Genomic DNA, 21,320 nt, shown 5'->3' on the forward strand with positions numbered 1-21,320 from the left:
TATACAGTATTAAGTCAAAACTAAGGACTTTTTTTCAGTGCAGGAGCAGTAAACCTGCCAAAGGGCTGCAATTGTTTTTGTTTTTTTAATTGTCAAAGCAAATTCCCTACAGGTGTGCCTGTGCACATACGAACAACTTGATAGGATTTAAGTCGTACGCCATTTTCAGCTTTTGTGCGTACAAACACGTAAAATAGGAATCCTACGCACTCTGATAAGTGAGGCCCAGTACTTTTGTATTCTTCCGGAAGCCGCCTCAAAGCCGTTGTGTCTCATATGTTGTTGGACTGTGTCTTTAATGTTAAGCAGCACTTCCAAATGAAACAATCATTCGGTCATCCGACTGAACCCGGTGGCAACTGTTTGCAAGATTACCAAACTGAAAGCCTCGAAAAGCAGAGCCAACAAAACTGACAACTCAACAAAAAGCTAATGAATGTTTGCTCCGGATGGCATGGATTTTGGAGCAACTTAAATGAGCACTTACTGACATTTTGGTCACAAAGGAATGTGGAAATGCAGCTGCGAGATGTTACTCAAAGGTAAACAAAATCATTTTTTACTTGAAATGTGCATCTACCTGTTCTGATTTACTTGAAAGTTAAATTCTTAACTGCATTTGCCTGTTCAGTGGTACTCAATTTAGGCCTGAGATGTTTTGCTTCAAATTAAATTGAATGAACCACTGGCATTCAAAATGATGTTAAATTGGAGTCATCACACACCTGCCGCCGTTTAGTGCTTTTGATAAATGAAGTTCAGCTGTTCTAGTAGGCTTTTCCTGGCCTTTTTAACTTTATGACATAACCCTGTAGGTGTTGTGCTAATGATAACTCATTTTTGAAACTGTTCCTAATTCCTTCCACCTTGACTAAGGCCCTGGCAGTTGCAGTTGAAGAAAACCAGAATGTGCCACCATCATGCTTCACTGGAGGTATGGTCTCCTTTTGGTGGTGAACAGTTTTGTGTTTGTGCTAAACCTACCTTTTGGAGTTATGGACAAAAGGTTCAACCTTTGGTTTCATTGGGCCATAACAAAATCATCCAAACACCTGGGCAAATGAGTTATGGCCCAATGGCCAACTACCAAAAATTAATAATGACTTTTTTTATTTTTTTAAAATTATAAATAGTCCCTTGAAAGGATCCAAGGACACTGATGTGTTAGGAAAATATATATAGTTTATGTAATAAATGACGACAAGTGGTATAGAAGATGGAGGTCAAGTGTATAAAATACCCTTATTAAATATAACATGAATTTTCAAAACAGTTAAAGTATTAACTAAGTTATAATTCCTTTGCATTGGTCAATTAAGTTTGTAGGTGACGCCCCTTAAAGGTATACAGTACATCAACACCCGAACACTACAGTACAAAGTAGTAATATAACACAATGAAAACAGTTTATTTTGTTATTCTTTTTAATTCTTTTTTTTATATACAATGCAGTGTTATTTATTTTTATAAAAATCACTAAACAAAAAAAGTGGTGTGTTTTTGTTGGCTGGAGTGTATTCATGGCATTACAATTCATTAGAAAATGTATTTACTGTACGAATAAATTGAGTTATGAGCTTGGGCCGATAAAACTTGTAAATCAATGTACCACAGTGTATTGTATTTGTAGATGAGACACTGTTATTTCACCATTACTACCATTTAATCAAAATTACGATTAGGAGATTTCCCATTGTCAGTCTTTTTTTAATTTATTTATTCCTCCCACCCAACCCGCCCCCGGGTTTTTCTTATCTGATGGGAGCGTTTTGCTACACTCTCGTGGCCACCATTGATGTAATACAATGGTGGCCACAAGAGTGATCATCCAAACAGGGGAGACTTGCAACAAGGCTCTTGAACACATTTCCTTTGTGGAGGCACACTGACATTGGACATGCTTTTGTGGAACAATCATCTATGGAAAGTTTGTGTGATTGACGGCAATGAAATGTGTGTGTGCATGTTGTTGAATAGTCTGCATGCACGTCATGTATGACTCAGGTCACTTGTACGTTTTAAAGCCCACCCCCCCCCCAAAACAAATAGTCATCTAAAATATTTTATATTAATATATTGTAATATATAAATCTTCAAAAATACTGCCTTATTACTCTTTTTTTCATTTTTAAAAATCAAAAATAAACAAACTTTTTTTTTTTTAGGATAAACGGAAAATACATAAAAATGTTTTTAAAGTTTTGTATATACCTCAGGAAATAATGAAAAACATTGAATTTGTTAGCAGTTTTCAGACAGTAGTGAGAAGTGAACATTTTTGTATTAAATTAGGTTTAATATACTGTAGAAATAGTTTTTCAAAATGTAAACAAGTAAAATTTGATTAACATGTCAGCAAATATATTGAAATAATAATAATACTTTGGTTTCGGGTTTTCAAAAAGCAGTAAGTGAAAATATTTTAATAGAATTTAATTTAAAATCAAGAAATTAGTAAAAAAAAAAAAAAATGAAATTTTCATGAAGTGCTCAGTAATACTATGTGGAGATAATATTTTGGTTTAGAGCTTCTCACACAACCTGTGAAAAGTTAACAAAGTGAATGAAGTCAATTTTAAATCAAGAAAACAGTACCGGTTGTAAATTTAGTTTAATAAAATTTTGTAAGAAACTTTTAATAGGCATATTTCTACTTTTTTTTTTTTTTTTTACCAGGCAAATATTTTTAGACTGCCATTATGTTCAATTTATACATTAATTAATTACTTTTTATTTATTTATTTATTTTGCTTGCACCGCATTCCAAGAAGGAATGGTGTTCTTTGTTTGAGCAGTATGCAATTTGTAAGCAAGCCCTTAAACGCTGGCACGCACACACACACACACGCACACACAAAGTGTTGTTTGTTGTAGATTTGCATAAAGTGTGTCGAGCGGAGCGTCACTCTCGCATCTTGGTGTGTTGTGGAGGCGACGGTGACACTGAAGGTGGATGTGAGAATCCGTCCCTGCGCCAGCACTTTCCCAAGCTGAGGTAACAGAAAACAATTATTTATGGGCTGAAATATGTGCCAGTAGGAACTGAATTTGAATCATTTATATTTGAATTGGGCGGCACGGTAGGCGACTGGTTAGAGCGTCTGCCTCACAGTTCTGTGGACCGGGGTTCAATCCCCGGCCCCGTCCGTGTGGAGGTTGCATGTTCTCCCCGTGCCTGCGTGGGTTTTCTCCGGGCACTCCGGTTTCCTACCACATCCCAAAAACATGCTTGGTAGGTTGACTGACAACTCTAAATTGCCCGTAGGTGTGAATGTGAGTGCGAATGGTTGTTTGTGTGTGCCCTGCGATTGGCTGGCAACCAGTTCAGGGTGTACCCCGCCTCCTGCCCGATGACAGCTGGGATAGGCTCCAGCAGGCCCGCGACCCTCGTGAGGAGAAGCGGCTCAGAAAATGGATGGATATATTTGAATTGGTAAACTTAATTGTATTAAAAAAACTCTATTTGAATTTGTATTGTTTAATTTGAAATGTTGCATTTAAAAACTTAATCTGAATAGTTTAATTTGAAATTGAATTCATGAGTTTGGAACTGAAACTTGAAAATTTTATTTCAAATTGGCTGTCACAGTTAATTTGAAATAGAATTTGTCGAACTGAATCTTAAATGATCAAACTGGAGGTGAAAATATATAATTAGAATTTTAATTGCGGATAAAATATCCTTACATTCACTTTCAAGTTTATTGGTCTTCAGTTCCAAACTAATAAATTCAATTTCAAATTATACTATTCAGATTTCGCTTTTAAATGCAATGTTTCAAATTAAACAATACAAATTCAAATTGTTTTTCAAATTCCGTTTTTTAATGCAATTATTCATGTTTAGCAATTGAAATATAAATAAATCAAATTCAGTTCCTGCTAGCACATATTTCAGCCCATAGTGTACATGGTCATGGTGAGTCAAGTCAAATAAAATGATTTTGATTGTAGGGGATTTTGTGGATTTGCACCTACCAGCTTTTGTATGTTACTCTGCCACCTGCACAGCTGCACAGTTGTCTTTGTTTTCAGATGCTATGGCTAAATACTCTGCCCTGAGAGGAGGAAAAGCAGGACGAGGAAGGAAAGAAAAACAGTCAAACAGGTTAAGAGAATCAAAACAGAATATGTTTTGATTCAGCAGGAGAACATTGACTGGAGAAGGAGGAGAAAAGTATGATGTCATCTACCATTGCTGCCTTTATTCATTCATAATCTATTTTAAATGCATTCATCGATGCATTTTAACATAATTATGCATTACTCTGCATTTAATCAATCGGAACTGTACTGTTGGAATTGAATGCAAGGACCTGTACGAATGTGGATATCCTCAGGCACTAATTCTGCACTCATTCATCATCCATTCGTCCCTTCTAACTTCATCCATCCACTCTAACTTCATTTATCAGTCAGTCACATTCATCCATCGATTCTAACCTCCTCCATTCATACATCAATTATAGCCTCATCCATCCATTCTTACCCCAGCCATCAATTCTGTCATCCATTCTAACCCCAACATCCATCCATCTATCTATTCTATTCATCCATCCACCATCTGTTCTCATTCATCCATCTAATTTAAGCTTATCCAACCATCAGACATCCATCAATGCTAACCCCTTGCATCCATCCATTCTAACCTCATCCATTCATCCATCTACTCTAACCTCCACTCTTTCATTCATCCAGGACATCCATCCATCCATCATTTGTCCATTCATCCAGTACATCTATCTATTGTAATGTCATCCATCCATCTGTTTCTTCTGATCTCATCCATCCATGTACCCATCTATTCTATCCCTATTGATCCATCATCATCATCCATCTGGTTTAACCTCCACCACACTAACTGCATTCACCCATTCATTTATTCGGCATCAGCACGCCCGCGACCCTAGTGAGGATAAGCGATACAGAAAATGCATGTATGGATCTATCTATCCATCATACACACTGTACATACATACAGTACATGCATACATACTGTACATTGTAACCTTCATGGAGATAGATACTTTATGCATCCTATGATGGAAATTAAATTGTGTATTATAACTTCAACCATCCACCCATCTACAGTGCTGTCAAAAAGTATTTGCCCCTTTTCAAATTCTTATTTTTTGCATAGTTTCCCCACTTTAACATCATCAGCCAAATGTAAATATCAGACAAAGATTATCCAAGTAAACATGCAGTTTTTCCAGGTCCTGAATGGGCAAAGCAGCCCCAGACCTTTCACACTACCACCACCATTTTTGACTGTTGGTATGATGTTCTTTTTCTGAAATGCTGTGTTACATTTACTCCTATAACAAAACACCTTCCAAAATGTTCGAGTTTTATCTCGTCTGTCCATAGAATATTCTTCCAAAAGTCTTACAACCTATGATCTTGACTTTTTGCTACTAAATGAACCCTGGTTAACAAAAAGTAGCTGTAATACCATTTTAAATGAGGCAACACCAGCAAATTTCAATTTTATGAACAAATGTCAAATAGGAAGAAAAAAAGGCAGTGGTATTGCTGTTATTTTAAAGTCCTTATTTCAGTGTAAAGAAATTATACTGGGTGATTTTAGCTCTTTTGAATATCTGTTTTTTTAGTTAAAGGTGACCCAAAGGTTACCAAACTGAATGCTGATACAGTTAATGAACTTTTGGATAAGTTCACCTGGAAAATCTCAAATGTCATGAATGCTGTCGCTCATATTAAAACTAAGAGAACCTTGAGGCGTCTAGAACACTGTGGAGGAGCACGATAATGGTAAAGACCTCTAAATCAAAGTGTAGGAAAGCAGAACATAAGTGGAGAAAAACTAAACTCCAAATTGACTATGATCTCTACAGACAGTCTGAAATTTTAACCCACAGTTAGTCAGTGCTAGACAGCAACATTTTTCTGAAATCATCAGTAAGAACTTCAACAATACTCACACTCTGTTTGCTGTGATTTAGAAGCTCACAACCATAATCAAACCACAACAAAACTGAGATTGTTTTTGGCAATAAAGAAAAGAGGATTGCTGTTGGTAAATACCTGGAGTCACTCTCTTTAAAAACCAAAGACCAAGTCAGAAACCTTGGTGTTCAGATTGATTCCGAACAGACTTTCAACAGTCATATCAAATCAATTACTAAAACGGTCTTCTACCAGCTGAAGAACATATCCAGAGTGAAGGCTTGCATGTGACAAGCAGACTAGGAAAAGCTCATCCATGCTTTTATCTCAAGTAGACTTGACTATTGTAATGGTCTTCTGACTGAACTCCCCCAAAAAGAGCATTAAACAGCTGCAACCCATTCAGAACGCTGCAGCTCGGGTTCTGACCAGAACAAAGAGGTCAGAGCATATTACTCCAATTCTCAAGTCTTTACACTGGCTCCAAGTCACCTTTTGAATCGATTTTAAAGTTCTGCTACTGGTCTATAAATCACTAAATGGTTTAGGTCCTGAATACAGAAAAGAAATGCTAATGGAATATAAACCCAGTAGGGCTCTGACAGACTCAATTCAAATAGTGGAGCACAGAGTCCAAAGCAAACATGGTGAAGCAGCATTTAGCTATAATGCTGCACACAAATGGAGTAAGTTGCCGAGAGAAGTGACGTCAGGTTACTTTTAAGTCCAGGTTACAAACTCTTCTTTTTTCTCATGCTTTTTAGAGCATTTCCACTTTAAATGATATTTCTTGCACTGTACGCTGTTTTAATTGTACTTTTTTCCCCTCTTTGTTTTAAATGTTTATAAGCTGTTTTTGTCTTTGCTTTTAATCATGTAAAACACAATGAGTTACCTTGTGTATGAAATGCACTATATAAACTGTTTTGCTTTGCTTTGCTTTTAGGAATCATTTCATTGTTTTTTTTGTTTTTTGCCAAAGAAAGGTGAGCCTTTGTTCTTTGGGGTCAGCAATGGTTTTTAACCTCGGAAGTCTGCTATGGATGCCATTTTTGCCCAGTCTCCTCCTCATTGTTAAATCAAGAACACTCGTCTTAACTGAGGCAAGGAAGGCCTGCAGTTCCTTAGATATTTTCGTGGGTTCCTTTGTGACCTCCTTGATGAGTTGTTGCTGTGCTCTTGGGTCATTTTTGGAGTTTGGCTGCTCCTGGGTTCACCACTGTTCCAGGTTTTCGTCATTTCAGGATAATGGCTCTCACCATGATTCACTGTATTCCTGAAGTTTTAGAAATGGCTTTGCAACCCTTTCCAGACTGACTGATGTCAATTACTTTATTTCTCATTGTTCTTGAATTTCTTTGGATTATGAAATTTTGTTGCAGCGTTTTGACACCTTTTGGCTGACTTTATTTCATCAAACAGGTTCTATTTAACTGATTTCTTGATTCAACAGCTCTGGAGGTAATCAGGCTTGGGTACGGTGAGTGAAAATGAACCCAAAAAAAAATGTAATTAGCAACAGTTTATTCATGATTCATTATTTTTATCACACAGAGCCAGGTTGGTAGCTTTGAATATTGTTTCCCTCTTAATAAATAAAATACCCATTTAACAACGGCATTTTTATGTTTGCATTTATCTTTGATATTTGCATTTGTTTGATCTTCAACGTGAAAGCGGAGAAAGTATTTTAAGAATTTGAGAAGTGGACAATACTTTTTCACAGCTCTGTAGCCTAACCTCGTACATCAATTTGTCCACTCATCTACCCATCTGTTGGTCCGACTGTCCAGCTATCATCTATTCATCCATCCATTATAGTCAAGGTTTATCCGAGAGCAGTGGTGTTGCTAGGCCTAATTTAGTGGGCCTGAAGCCCCCCTAAAAACTTGTCAAGCCCCCCACAAAAATATTTGGTAGCATGTGTTGCCCCCCAACCCCCCGACAAAAATTATTTGCGGGAAACAAATGTCAAAACCTAGCGACATGGCTGTCCGAGAGGATCTCAAAGTAATGAAACGGCGAATGAGTGCAGCATAAAGAGTATGAAAATGTTTATGTTCCAAAAGGAAAGATGGGCAGGGGGAAAAAAGGGACAGCCAACAGGCGGAAGAGGATGACGTGAACATTTTGGACCACTCCTTCTGGAAGCTCAGGAGTTGTGTTGCTGTGGGGTTGTGTGCAGACCGTTTCCCCATGAAGTTGCATGCACTTCCAGGTGGCACTCGCTTGGATGGCACCACTAGTACACAAACCTTTCCGTGTCATTTGACCAAGGCCGGGCGATGAAGAAAAACAAGGTGGTTGGGGTTGAATGATGATTTTATCCTCCTTTACCGCCGCAATTTGAATGTGTGAAGCGTCAGTTGAAAAGATTATGTTGCGGGTGGTAAGGTGCTTTGAAGTGAGACGGAACGCAGTAATTTACATTTCACCAGATCAGTTGATACAAAAATAGACATAGTTAACTTGATTACTGAGGGAACTGGCTAATTAATTCTTTTTTCTCTTAGCTGGATTAATGAGATAGATGTAGAACTGATGTTAGCTAGCAGGCTATCAATTATTTTTTCATTCATTCATCTTCCGTTCCGCTTCTCCTCACTTGGGTCGCGGGTGTGCTGGAGCCTATCCCAGCTATTTTCGGGCGAGGCGGCGTACACCCCGAACAGGTCCCCAGCCAATCGCAGGGCACATATAAACAAACAACCATGCACACTCACAGTTATACCTACGGGCAACATGGAATCTTCAATGAACCTCCCACGCATGTTTTTGGGATGTGGAAAGAAACCGGAGTGCCCGGAGAAAATCCACGCAGGCACGGGGAGAACATGCAAACTCCACACAGGCGGGGCCGAGGATTGAACCCCGGTCCTCAGAACTGTGAGGCAGATGTGCTAACCAGTCTTCCGCCGGCTAGCCATTATGTTTTGCTAAATTACTCAAAGACCACCAACATTTTATGCATACCTGTGAGAAAATGTCTTGATGATGGATGTTTGCTTCCTGGTCTGTCCCTTTGGTCTGTCCTACATTGGTACCTCGACTTAAGAGTGACCCCACTTACAAGTTTTTAGAGATATGAGGCATTGCTCCGAAATTTTTTTTCTTTCTTTTTTGCCTTGAGTTTTCAGCAAAAATGTTAATTATAACGGCTAGATGGCGGCAAACCTTCACAGGATGCAGCTGTCTTGCAGATAGTGAACAATTCTTGTTTACTGTAAAACTAAACATAAAATAAGAGACATGTTGTGTAGGTAACCAAACCACGTACCTTTGCCTCATAAAAGTCTGTTAGCTTTAATGCTAACACACAATGCAAAACGCCATAGACTGGCTAACAAAACTAGCATTAGTATTACAGTAGTTACAACCCTTTAAACAACATTCGAACACAAGCGGTAGCAACGCAAGCAGAGTGACATAATACTCGCTGGCACATATTCTTTATCCTCTGGGAAAACGACTAATATTACTGCGGCTTACGGAGTAGTCATATGTAAGTATTATACTTCCCCCTGATGGCCAAGTTGCACACACCAGAAAGAGCAGCACAATTTCACTGGGTATTGAATCATGAAATCATGATTTACAAACTGTTTAATCCTTTCCATTCTTTTTAATTATGTATCTTTTCATGGTACTATATAATACTGTAGAGCAGTGGTTCTCAAACTGTGGTACAAGTACCACTTGTGGTGCACGACAGAATCGCTGAAATAAACGTTCAAACTGTGCATGTTACAGTGGTTTGAACTTTGTCTTGTAAAATCCAGTACAGTACATTTGTTAAGTACAATTAAGTTGTAGTCAACTTTAAGTTCAATCCATATATTTGCATTTAACCTTTTAGAACAGTTTGTTTTCAAACATTTATTTAGAATACAAATATACAATTTTTGTGTACAATGCCTACTTTTAATTAAACCATTATGTAAGTCGTGACTCTTCAAAACTGCATAATGTTCCAGTGGCTTACAATAGTATGAATTAACAATATACTTTTTAGGAGCCCAACCTCAGCTTCGCGTTTAATGAGCACCTGGGGCTAGTACGCGACTGTATTTTGATGTTGATCATGATGGTGGTACCTGGAGAGCCAAGCATTTTTGAGTTGGTACTTGGTGTAAAAAGTTTGAGAACCACTGCTGTTGAGGGCGATGTTTGTCATCCAAAAACACGTTTCAAAATCTTTTGATGGTGTTTATTTGGAGGCTGGAACAGATGAATGGCCTTTCCGTTCATTTCAACGACGAAAGATGATTTGAGTGTTTTGAGCTACGGTTATCGTCATGGAATGAATTCAACTGCTATCACTTTTCTGCCACCCGGAAGTACTCTTTGCGTCTTGTTTACTAATATTATAAAAAGGTTTGTTGACTCACGCGCTCTCCCTCAAGGCCTCCTCGCCGGCGGCTGAGATCTTCCTGTAACAGTAGATCATCTCCACCACAAGCCACAGCTGCAGACCGATTATGGACACATACATCATCACCTCAGACAGGATGGACGCGATCCCTCGCATCACTGACACACGAAGGAACAACACAGGTGCGTTCATGCTTAGCGCTTATTGTATCGTCGCCCCAAAAATCCAAGAAAAAAGCTAAAGGGTGCATACCTGTGGGCACCACGCGTACATTAATGATCTTGCTTGTGTTGGTGTGGAAGGTGTAGTCGTCGTAGACGAGCACACGGCTGAAGACGCACATGTACGTGCCCGTGTCGTTGAAGGTCACGTTGGCGATGTAGATGGAGCCATCCTGGAGGTCGAGCGTATGTCTGTTGCCGCGCCACTGCACGCGTGACTCGAAGCGCTCGTCCAGAATCGAGCCGTGCTCATCCTCGTAGCTGTACAACTATTCAACAAACCGTACAATTCAATAAGAGTAACAGTAATTTTATTAGTATTATTTCCAGGACCTGTTGTTAATTTCATTAAAAGCATCAAAACTATGTGCAATGCATAATTTGAATCAATTACATTGTATTTATTTACTATAATTTAAAGATATTTTAATGGGGGGAAAAATGGCAATTCAATTTTTAAAATTACAAGAACGCATTTTTATAAAACAAAAAAGTTTAGTTATTTTGAATGAAATTAGTCACTCAGTTTTCATGGCCATGTTACATTATTGATTCAAAATCAACCATTTCATTAAAAAAAAGAAACAAATTATTTGTATTAAGTATAATTTAAAATGTTTATTAAAGATAGGTTAAATGTGTCATTCAACATTTGAATTCAATTTTTAATGTAATGTCATTTTTAAAAATTAAAGGTTTGTGAAGTTAAATATTTTTTATTAAATCTTCATTGCATTCTCAAAAATAAACCATGCGTAATATATGTCTATCTCAATCCCTCTCTATCTCAAACATTTAATGTAATTTTAGGAAATGGAATTTGGTATTTATAATTACCATTTCTTTTAGAATATTAAAATGTACAAATTACAAGTACAATGTGTAATTTTCATTCATTCATCTTCCATTCCGCTTATCCTCAGTAGGGCCGCGGGGCGTGCTGGAGCCAATCCCAGCTATCTTCGGGCGAGAGGCGGGGTACACCCCGAACTGGTCGCCAGCCAATCGCAGGGCACACAAAAACAAACAACCGTTCGCACTCACATTCACACCTACGGGCAATTTAGAGTCCTCAATTAACCTACCCTGCATGTTTTTGGGATGGGCATACCCGGAGAAAACCCACCCAGGCACCGGGAGAAAATGCAAACTCCACACAGGCGGGGCCGGCATTTGAACCCCGGTCCTCAGAACTGTGAGGCAGATGTGCTAACCAGTCCGACACTGTGCCGCCTGTAATTTTCATGTTGTTTCAAATTCAATTCCTCATTTGATTTCGTCCAGTTGTATTTGCGCGTGTCACTGACGTGTGAGAAGTCGTCGTCGTTGAGGGCCTTGAAGAGCCAAGTGACGGCGGCCGTGGCCTTGACCTCGCCCCTCCTCTTGCACGAGATGCAGCCCAGCTTGAATCCTCGGTTGGCTACCGCCTCCGTGTCTGAGTCCACCTCCACGCACGCCCCCGCGCAAGCGCCCGCTAAAGGGACCACACGTCAGACAGTCCACGTCACACGACGGATGTCGTGACAGCTTTTGTATTGATGAAAAAAATTCGACCAAGATAAATGATTTGAAACCTTTTCTCCTCATGGATGTGACCTATAACTATAATCTATAACCTGTACAACTCAATTGAGAAGCAAAAAAAAAAGTGAGCATGTGGCTGTGTTCAAAATTAACCAATCACATTCAAACTTGACAAAGGGGAGTCAGTACACAAACCTGCCATCTTTTAAATTCCTCTGATGAATCCTAAATAACGTTCATCTGTTCTAGTAGGCTTTTCCTGACATTCTAGCAAAAGCCTAAAAAGTTTTGTGCTAACACTGACTACTATTAGGGACTGATCATAATTCGCTCCATGTCCCAAGTTATAAGTTATCATTTATTTTGACTACCTGCCTCAAAAAGATTGAGTTGAATTTTTGAAAGTAATCATCCAGTTTATAGGTCACATTAACGGTTGAAAATGTTTTCAAATTATTTATATTGGTCAAATTTTCTTTGTACCAAAAACCTGGCATTTGAACAGCGGTGTGTAGACTTTTTATATCCACTGTATATATGCTACCATCATCATCACCAAGTAAAGCAAGAAAGCACAAAAGGGGGGGAAAGGATAGGAGGAATTTAACAACATAACTCAGTGGCCACAGCATTAAGTAGACTTGTGCTGATCGCTGTTCCTAATATTTTGACTGTGTAATTGCATGTTAAAAAAATAAATAAAAATTTCGGTTGAAAATGTAAAAAAAATAAATAAAAATCCATCCATCCATCCATCCATCCATTTTCTGAGCCGCTTCTCCTCACTAGGGTCGCGGGCGTGCTGGAGCCTATCCCAGCTGTCATCGGGCAGGAGGCGGGGTACACCCTGAACTGGTTGCCAGCCAATCGCAGGGCACATAGAAACTAACAACCATTCGCACTCACAGTCATGCCTACGGGCAATTTAGTGTCTCCAATTAATGCATGTTTTTGGGATGTGGGAGGAAACCGGAGTGCCCGGAGAAAACCCACGCAGGCACGGGGAGAACATGCAAACTCCACACAGGCGGGGACGGGGATTGAACCCCGCACCTCAGAACTGCGAGGCTGACGCTGTAACCAGTCGGCCACCGTGCCGCCTAAATAAAAATCAAATTAGTAATTTCATTGATTTTAATTATTTAATTTGTGTATTTTGTAATTTTACATTTGTAGTTTTCATTCAGTTTTAGATGTAATAAAATGTACATTTTTAATTGAATGAATTCTTAAATGTAATTAAAAGTAATTTTTTATTTTATTTTTTTATTGAAAAAAATTTGTAATGTGTAATTTAGCATTTTATTTAATGTTTTAATTATTAATTACAAAAAAAACATGGAATTAATGAATACTTTTTGGGGGGAAATGCGACGTCATGATGACTGATTTGCGTTAATTACGAGGGAGCCACCATAATCTGCGCCAGCTGTGCATGCATCTGCTAATCCTGATGAAAGTCATTTTTATATGCCAAAATTCACAATCAATCATAATTTCGTAATGGAGGGAGCACAACATCTATCTATGAGAAGGTCAACATAAGCAAACAATAGGGAGCAACCAGGCAGGCTACGGGCAGCTCAATGTCAAAAACCTTTTTATGCTGACACGGTGAAATGACACAAGCAGACAGCGACCAACACACACACACACACACACACGGACGGACGGTAAGTGCACACCACATCAAAAATGTCAGCGCGTTACATAATCTGTGATTTGACGAGTTGGGATTACGCAACAGATATTCCAGAATTTGCTGTGTGCTAGCTCACTAATCCCTTGAATAAAATCATGTGAGCTCAGATGCACAAACGACATACACAAACACACGCAATTTTATATGTGTGTGTGTATATATATATATATATATATATATATATATATAATAACTAATACAGACAGATGTGTCTCATAATTCTTGTAGTGCCTATTGAAAATTTCCAGATTTTATGGCTTGTCATAAATTATTTTTTTCACTAGCCTATGGGGCAGTTGTGATTGAGCAGTATGAAATCTGCCTGGCAACAAGTGGCCAATCAAACATGATGTCAGAATACATTTTGCTTGAAAATAGACTGGTTGGTTGTTTTCTTTTTTACAGTATCAAAACAACTGTTTTCTAGTATTTGGGAGTTACACAGTCAGTAAACGTGAAATATGAATTAAAATCGTCCGCACATTCCTGAGTTTCATACGCTTTGTTGCCTGAAATCAGGTCATTCGAATTTCCCGAGTTTATCTACGTCACTAGCGAAGATCTCCGCCTATAGTACCTCTCCCCTACCAACCCAACATAACAAAGACGTGTGCTATCACAGGTGGGTCTTCTACACGGAGGCAACCAATTTGAGGAAAGCGAGCGGTCTTAGCCAAATATGGACAAAGCGGATACAAAACTGGGTCAAACAGAAGTAGCGGTCAGAGGGGCCTTTTCTGGACACTCGTATGACAAAACCAAGGTGTTTTTTTTGTTTAATGAAAGTGACCGTTTTATACTAAGTCCATGTTAGAAAGTCACTCTATTGAGATCTAAATAGCTACAATGTAATATAATTATATATAAACTTCAAAATAGGATGGAATGATGACTTACAAGTTTAATTCATTCTGTGTACATGCTCATAACTCAAAACACTCATATTGGAAATCATCTTTGCCCACTGAAATGAATGGAAAGCCCATTAATACTTTCTAACCACCCAAAAACACCAAGAAAAAAACTGAACAAAAACTGATCTTTAATAAGGAAAATAGTACTCTATAGTACTCTGAGTCAAATTATTGTACTTATGTTTATGAAAACATTGAGTAATATAATTCCACCCCCGACCAACCGGCAGTATGGGACCGCACTATCAGCTGATTTGGTGCAGTTCTATAGGGCAGCAGTCCCCAATCTTTTTTGCACCACGGTCCAGTTTCACGTCAAGGCATATTTTCACGGACCGTCGCAGTTGCTGTACAGCAAGACAGAGATGCCCACACTCCATGGAACCCGCAGCGGCGTGTACTTGTTGTCGGTCCCTGCGCGCACCCAGCCACCACCGTCGCACCTGAGTGGCGATTTTTGCAGGGAACCTTCTCGTGCTCCGCAGCAGGCTACCGGCTGACCTCAACTAATCTGAGAAAGGAACGAATCAGTACATGAAGTGATGCCATTCAGTACGTTCATTCAAAAGAAGAGTTGATTTGCACGAGTTGCTCTGTCTACCCCAAGAACAAATGTTACAATCATGTTTGGTTGTTTCGTGTTGTGTTGCTCATAGCTGTTCTTTCTTGGGAGGTGGTTCCCCTTTGGTGCAGGGAGGTGTGTGGCCTGATTGTGAACAGGTGGGACCCGCTGATTGGCTGCATTAACATGATTGCCACCAGGTGATTGGCCAGAGGAGGGACCAGAGGTCTTTTTAACCAGCAGATGGTTGCAGTATGGGGCTTCCTGTTCTTCCTCTTCCAAATTGGCCAGCCACTGGTTGTGTAACTGTTGCGTCCATTGTTCATTGGTAGGCGGGAGAAGCTGTTTCTGTTAATTTCCTTTTCTCCTGTGTTGCGTTAGGAGTGAGGTAAGCGTGTGTCTTTTATTTTTTAGCATTGTTTTGAGAGCAGACACATGGGGTTGATTAGCTTTGTTTTGTTTGTTGTGTTGGCATATTTCTCCCTCTGAAGCCGTAATAAACCTTGTAAACCATATTACTTGGTGGCTCTGGTTTCACTTGGGCGTGGGAAGACTGGAACAATCCGATCAGGTTAGGTTCTGGGTTTTTCCCGAGACTCTGAACGTAGTGCAAAAAAGAAAATACTTGGTGGTATGCAAAAGTGCACCGATGCAATCGACTGGTACGTATTTCATATTTTCAGTGCGCATGTGCACTGCTGGTTATATTGTGGGTCTACATGTTGCTGCACCATTTGTGTTCAAATATTCATCACTTAAAGGATTACTACAGCGTGACATTGATGCTAGTTTTCTCAGCCCATTTTTTTAGTCTTTTGGGTTAGCTGTAGCTAGAGGACTTTCGTAAGGCAAAGCTACAGTAGGTCTTGGTTACACACTTGTAATTTTTTTGTTTCAATTGACTGTCAACTTCAACTGGGAGGGGCATTAACAGCTTCAAGCATCTTTTTGAATTGTTTATGATCTACCAAACTGCTCCTTATGAAGCGAGTTGAGTTCATTGCCACCATGCAGCTTTCATATCTCAAATGTTTGCTTTACAAAAAAGCGACAGCGCAACCGCTCATATTTTGGGAAACTCGTATGTCTGGTCACTCTTAAGTCGAGGTACCATGAACATTTTTGTTATTTTTGTTTTGTTTTCTTCTCTCCCACCCCAATGGAGAACCACCATTGAGCCTGTGGAATCTGCCTAACAAGGAGCCAATCAAACGTGATGTGACCAGGAAAGCTAACAGCACATTGAAGCTATGAGAGTATTCATATTGTAGTTCAATTAATAAACTGTGAATGCTGGAAAGACTCTAATGAAATATTTTTTAATTAACATAGCTTGGTTTTTTGGGGGTTTTTTTTCAATCACTATAGTCATTGACTTACTTTCAAGTCTGCTTAGCAACGTGCGGCCAATCACGTGGCGTGAAGAGATTCATTTTATTTTTGAAAATGTTAGTAATATTACAATTTCAAATAAACAGTTAAAAAATAGACAGCATGAATAGAATGGCCATTAATGGAGCAAAGAAGGACCATGGTTTGGACCACACAAACAGGAAACGCCAAATATCTGTGACATTTCCCCGAATTCCAAGCTAGCCTGAAACTTTCCAAGAGGACAACGAGACGATTGAGTGAATGTTTGCGTCGCCGTTCCCTCTACAAAGTCTGCACTTTGACTTCGGACAATGAATGAGACTGTGACAGGCGTCCCATGGGTCGGGAGGGGGAAACTTTGATTCATGGGCCGTAAGGCCGGATGGATTAATTAGTGAGGTCACAAGGCGGCCGACATTGTCTGCCATCAGTTTGATAACTCTATCCATCTGGCCAAGATGCTCTCTCCATGAGCTGCATTCATAATGTGCATTTGTCCTTGGATGGGCACACACACAGACACACAGGAAGTAGTGTCATCCATGCTGAAGGAACAAAGGACATGACTCTCATGTAAAAAAAAAAAAAAAAAAAACCTATAAAACACATTTATTCTTACATCCTTTAGCCAATTGTGGATACGATGTCGTTAATAGACTGACAGGTGGCCGCTCCGCAATGTTGTGTGCGTGTGATGTGCACATTTACGTCATTGACAGTATTGGTGGCCCCCATTCTGCCTCGTTTCTCTGCATTTCTATAATAGTGCTTGTGCATTTATTTTAGTTTCGTCCTTTTTCTTCCCTGAACTACAGTTTTCTGTAGGCCGAGGCCATGTGGTCGCTCACCGTTAATGTGGCGGCCATTTGCAGAGAGATGACTTCACCCTGATGCCGTGGGGCCGTAAATGTAAAGCGATTCGCCACAGTGACAACCGCATACTTCCTGGTTCTACTGCAAGAGTGCACGCATTAACTCCCTTTCTCTCATTGACACTCTCAAAAACAACCTATTAAAGTGGAAGGATATTCATTTTTAAGTTGTAAATTTGCATTGAAAAGTTACGAAGAATTCAATTAACTATGACTGTAGAAAAGAAACAAATGAAAGCTTTCTTTGGTGTTAATATTGCTTGTTTTTATCACAATTTATGAAATTATTACCTAACTTTCCATACCCAATACATAATGTGAATCCAACATTTACTTTTTCTTTAATATTTTGAAATATTTTGTAATGCAATGTTATTTGTACATGTGTTTTATTTTAAATTGAATTTCCCAAATTTTACTAAAAGGAGTTGATATATTTAATGTTCTTGTATTAGACTATTAAAGCTAAACACAATGAAAGCTGTGACGCTATATGAACTTAAATTATTTTGGACTGATTTTTGTTGACTCAAACAATTTTAACTGCAATTTTGAATTATTAATGTTCCATATTTTAAAAATAATTGTTTAATTACTAATATAACATTCCAACATGAACTGCATAATGAAATAATATTTGTATTTGTTTATTTTTCAACTTGGTTGTAATGGTAGTTTGATGTAAATTTTGTAATCTTTTGATGGTTTCATATTTCCTTTTTCCACATTTTACCAAAACAAAAAAGAAGAAATTATCTTTATTTTACATCTGTTTTTTTTAGCTAAATACCATAATTAATTTATCAATATAATTCATTTAATTTGTATTTACTGTTTTATTCTTGTTTAAGCTTAATTTCTTTAATAAATTGCCCGTAGGTGTGAGTGTGAATGGTTGTTTGTTTAGATGTGCCCTGCGATTTGCTGGCGACCAGTTCAGGGTGTACCCCACCTCTCGCCCGAAGATGGCTGGGGTAGGCTCCAGCACACCCACGTGAGGATAAGCGGTACAGAAAATGGACGGATTAATTTAATTTTAGTTTTAAATTTAAAGTAAGTTTAAAAATGTCAGACTTAAATATATTAAATTCATCCAACATGAACTTCATAATTCATTAATTTCATTTGATTTAAATTGTGTAACTAATTTCATTTTCCACATTTTAATTAATGTAAAATTTGTATATACTTTATTTAGCAAAAGTTAAATTTTTAATTGAATCATTTGATTTTCCACATTTTAATTTGAAAATATAATGAAAATAGATATATTACATTGATCCAACATGAGCTTAAGTCATATTAAGTTAATGTGTATTCTGAATTATTTTTTGTATTTTTCCCGTTATTTAATTTACCGCATTTTAATGAAAGATACAATATTTATTTTTCATTGAATGTATACGTGCATATATAATCTTTGCCGAATTTCAGGCTGAAAGTGCCCTCTGCAGCCATCCATCACTGCATTTAATATAATGGTTAACTGTCATCCACCTTTCATCCTCATTAATATTGTCTGTGTGTTCGTTGACTTTTTCACTTCAAGCGCACCCATCCAGATTTAAAAGGCTGCTATTTTTAATCAAGGCCTCCGTCTTATGAGCTCTCGTCCAATTTCCTGACTTATCCTAGCTCGTGTGTCCAGATGTGCTCCGGTCAACGCTGAACTCCATCCACAGCCTCCGGCACAAAAAAAACTAACTAAGAATTAGCTTTTTGCGGCATCTGTGTATACTGTTTGTGATTTTAAGATGTGTTGTTTGTATTGCTGCAGCACAAACTGGAAGTAAGCTCAATAATTAAAGCTGTAAGCAGTGATGAACCCTGTTGAATTCGCCTAAAATAGTTGCTTTGAACCAGAATGTCTGACTTTCTCTTCACTTTGGTGCATGGGTCCATGAAACTTCTGGATGCATCCACCCAATTTCATGTTAATCGGGGAAATTGGAGTGAGGGGCTTTTCGAGAATCCTCAAAATGATCATCAAACTTTGAAGGGATGCTCCTCTTGCATTAGATGATGTAAGGAAAATCCTTTTGACTTTTTCATGGGTCCTGTTATGATAGACGTCCACCAAATTTCATTTCGATCAGTCAAACAGGTGTTGGGAGGTGTTTTTCCCTAACTTTCCTGGGAGTGCTACTGAATGAGTTTTCAAACACTTGCATAAATATATAGATTTTTTCCAGGCATATCAAGGACCCCAAACAGACAATATTTTTATCACTGCTCAGTGTGCGAGCTGTGATAATAAGACAAATAGCAGCAGTTGCATGACTCGATAATCTTTCCGAATGCATCACATCCTTTTTGTGGCCTCTTTTAAATCCTTTGGCTTAAAACGAGATCATCTGTGACGTGCAACCTTAAAGGTTTCATCATGTCTTGGGTACCACATTTAAGCTATTTACAACATTTACAACTATGAATGTAAAGGTCCAAGCACCCTTCTTCCAATCATTTAACTGCCTTTTGGGGAGGCGGGGTGTGGGCAAAAAAAAATAAAAAATTGCCCCCGACATCAGTTTCACCAACCAAAATGAAATTTAGTGGACGTCTATCATAACAGGACGCACGAAAACGTCTTGAGGACTCACGCCTGAAGTTGAACAGGAAGTCTGCCATTGGGGTTTGAAGCAATCAGTTTGGGTGAATTCTGTTAGTAGTGCCCCTTTAAAAGTTTTAAGAAATCAACCTCTGGCACCAGTTTCGCTGATTAACTTCAAATTGGATGGGCATGTCTATCATAATAGGACGCACAAAAAAGTCTCCTACTTCCATGCCAGGAAGTCAACCTTTTTGGTTTTGGGTGAATTTCCTCAGAAGTGCCCCTTGTAAGCTTTGAAAAATCATAACAGTCTCAAACTATTTGACATGTTTTACTTTAACAAACTTAACAATTAAAATTTTAGAGGTTATTTTTGTTCAAAACCTTGTTTTGGCACAAAATGACGTTTCAGATATGCACTTTTAAGAACTGCTCTGAACAAAAATGATACTGGCTGTTCCATTTTATTTAATTTTATTTTGGGGGGGTGGGAGAACGTGATTTGTTCAAATGTTCTCTTCCTTTTATCAGTCATTTTCTGATCTATGTGCAGTCGGTGATGACCCCCTGAAATGGAGACTTGATTGGCTGAGTAAAGTCACATGTGATTGCTTAATTTGCATGTAATTGGTCTGTACATTTTGTCACTACCCTAAAACCTGTATTGCTGCGCCACATAGAGTCCAGGAAAACTGGCACTGTATAAAATGAAAATGAACTGCAGGTCAAAAACCGTTCACAAGCGCCAGAATGAGTACATTCTCAAAAACCGCTCATCAGGCAGAAATAGACTACGTTCATCTCACGTTTGCCCAAAATATGAACATGTTCATGAAAGGTCATTCATTGAACTCGTTTGGGTGCAACACAAATTGTGTGACAGTTAAAAATGTTTTTGTGGCATCTGTAGTGAAAATTGAGGAATTGACACCCATCCTATAAAGATTTGTAATTGCCTATAGATGCCACAAGATGGCAGAAAAGCATTTTTTTCCTATAATCACACAGCTGCGGCCTGGCAAAATGAAGCTCCTCCCTTGAGTTCAACATAGTTGCTTTGCACCACGATGCCAGTAGATGACAGCAAAGCAATACTTTTATATTAGAGATGGCTTTGGCCTGGGCACAGAGACCAAAAAGGCGAGGTTTCAGCGAATAATCAGAAAAAAAGTCATGCACTGTGGTGTTGCCATGGTAATGGAAACCAGCAACCACTCACCTTGAAGCACCACGAGAAGGGCCAGCAGTATCAATTTAAGGCGGGCCTCCACCGAGGCAGACATGTTGTCGCTGACGTCCAAATACACACACCAATGCA

At 38.6% G+C, this 21,320-nt stretch overlaps 1 protein-coding gene across 2 annotated transcripts in view; it reads right to left on the minus strand.

Moving 5' to 3' along the window:
• Positions 1 to 1,285: 1,285 nt before the first annotated feature.
• scn1ba (sodium channel, voltage-gated, type I, beta a) overlaps positions 1,286 to 21,320 on the minus strand; it is a 21,162-nt gene continuing 1,127 nt past the window's right edge. The window contains exons 1-6 of one of the 2 annotated variants that reach the window (XM_061776083.1): positions 21,222 to 21,320; positions 11,811 to 11,977; positions 10,535 to 10,772; positions 10,299 to 10,440; positions 3,979 to 4,058; positions 1,286 to 2,990 (exon numbers count right to left, since the gene is read on the minus strand). The exon at positions 21,222 to 21,320 is cut by the window's right edge and continues 723 nt beyond it. In XM_061776083.1, coding sequence (XP_061632067.1) covers positions 3,992 to 4,058; positions 10,299 to 10,440; positions 10,535 to 10,772; positions 11,811 to 11,977; positions 21,222 to 21,285 — 678 coding nt within the window. In that variant the 5' untranslated portion in view covers positions 21,286 to 21,320 and the 3' untranslated portion in view covers positions 1,286 to 2,990; positions 3,979 to 3,991. The remainder of the gene's footprint in view (positions 2,991 to 3,978; positions 4,059 to 10,298; positions 10,441 to 10,534; positions 10,773 to 11,810; positions 11,978 to 21,221) is intronic. The other variant, XM_061776082.1, reaches the window with a different exon arrangement.

The sequence above is a fragment of the Phyllopteryx taeniolatus genome, chromosome 6 (assembly GCF_024500385.1).
Source record: "Phyllopteryx taeniolatus isolate TA_2022b chromosome 6, UOR_Ptae_1.2, whole genome shotgun sequence".
In the NCBI taxonomy this organism is placed as follows: domain Eukaryota; kingdom Metazoa; phylum Chordata; class Actinopteri; order Syngnathiformes; family Syngnathidae; genus Phyllopteryx; species Phyllopteryx taeniolatus.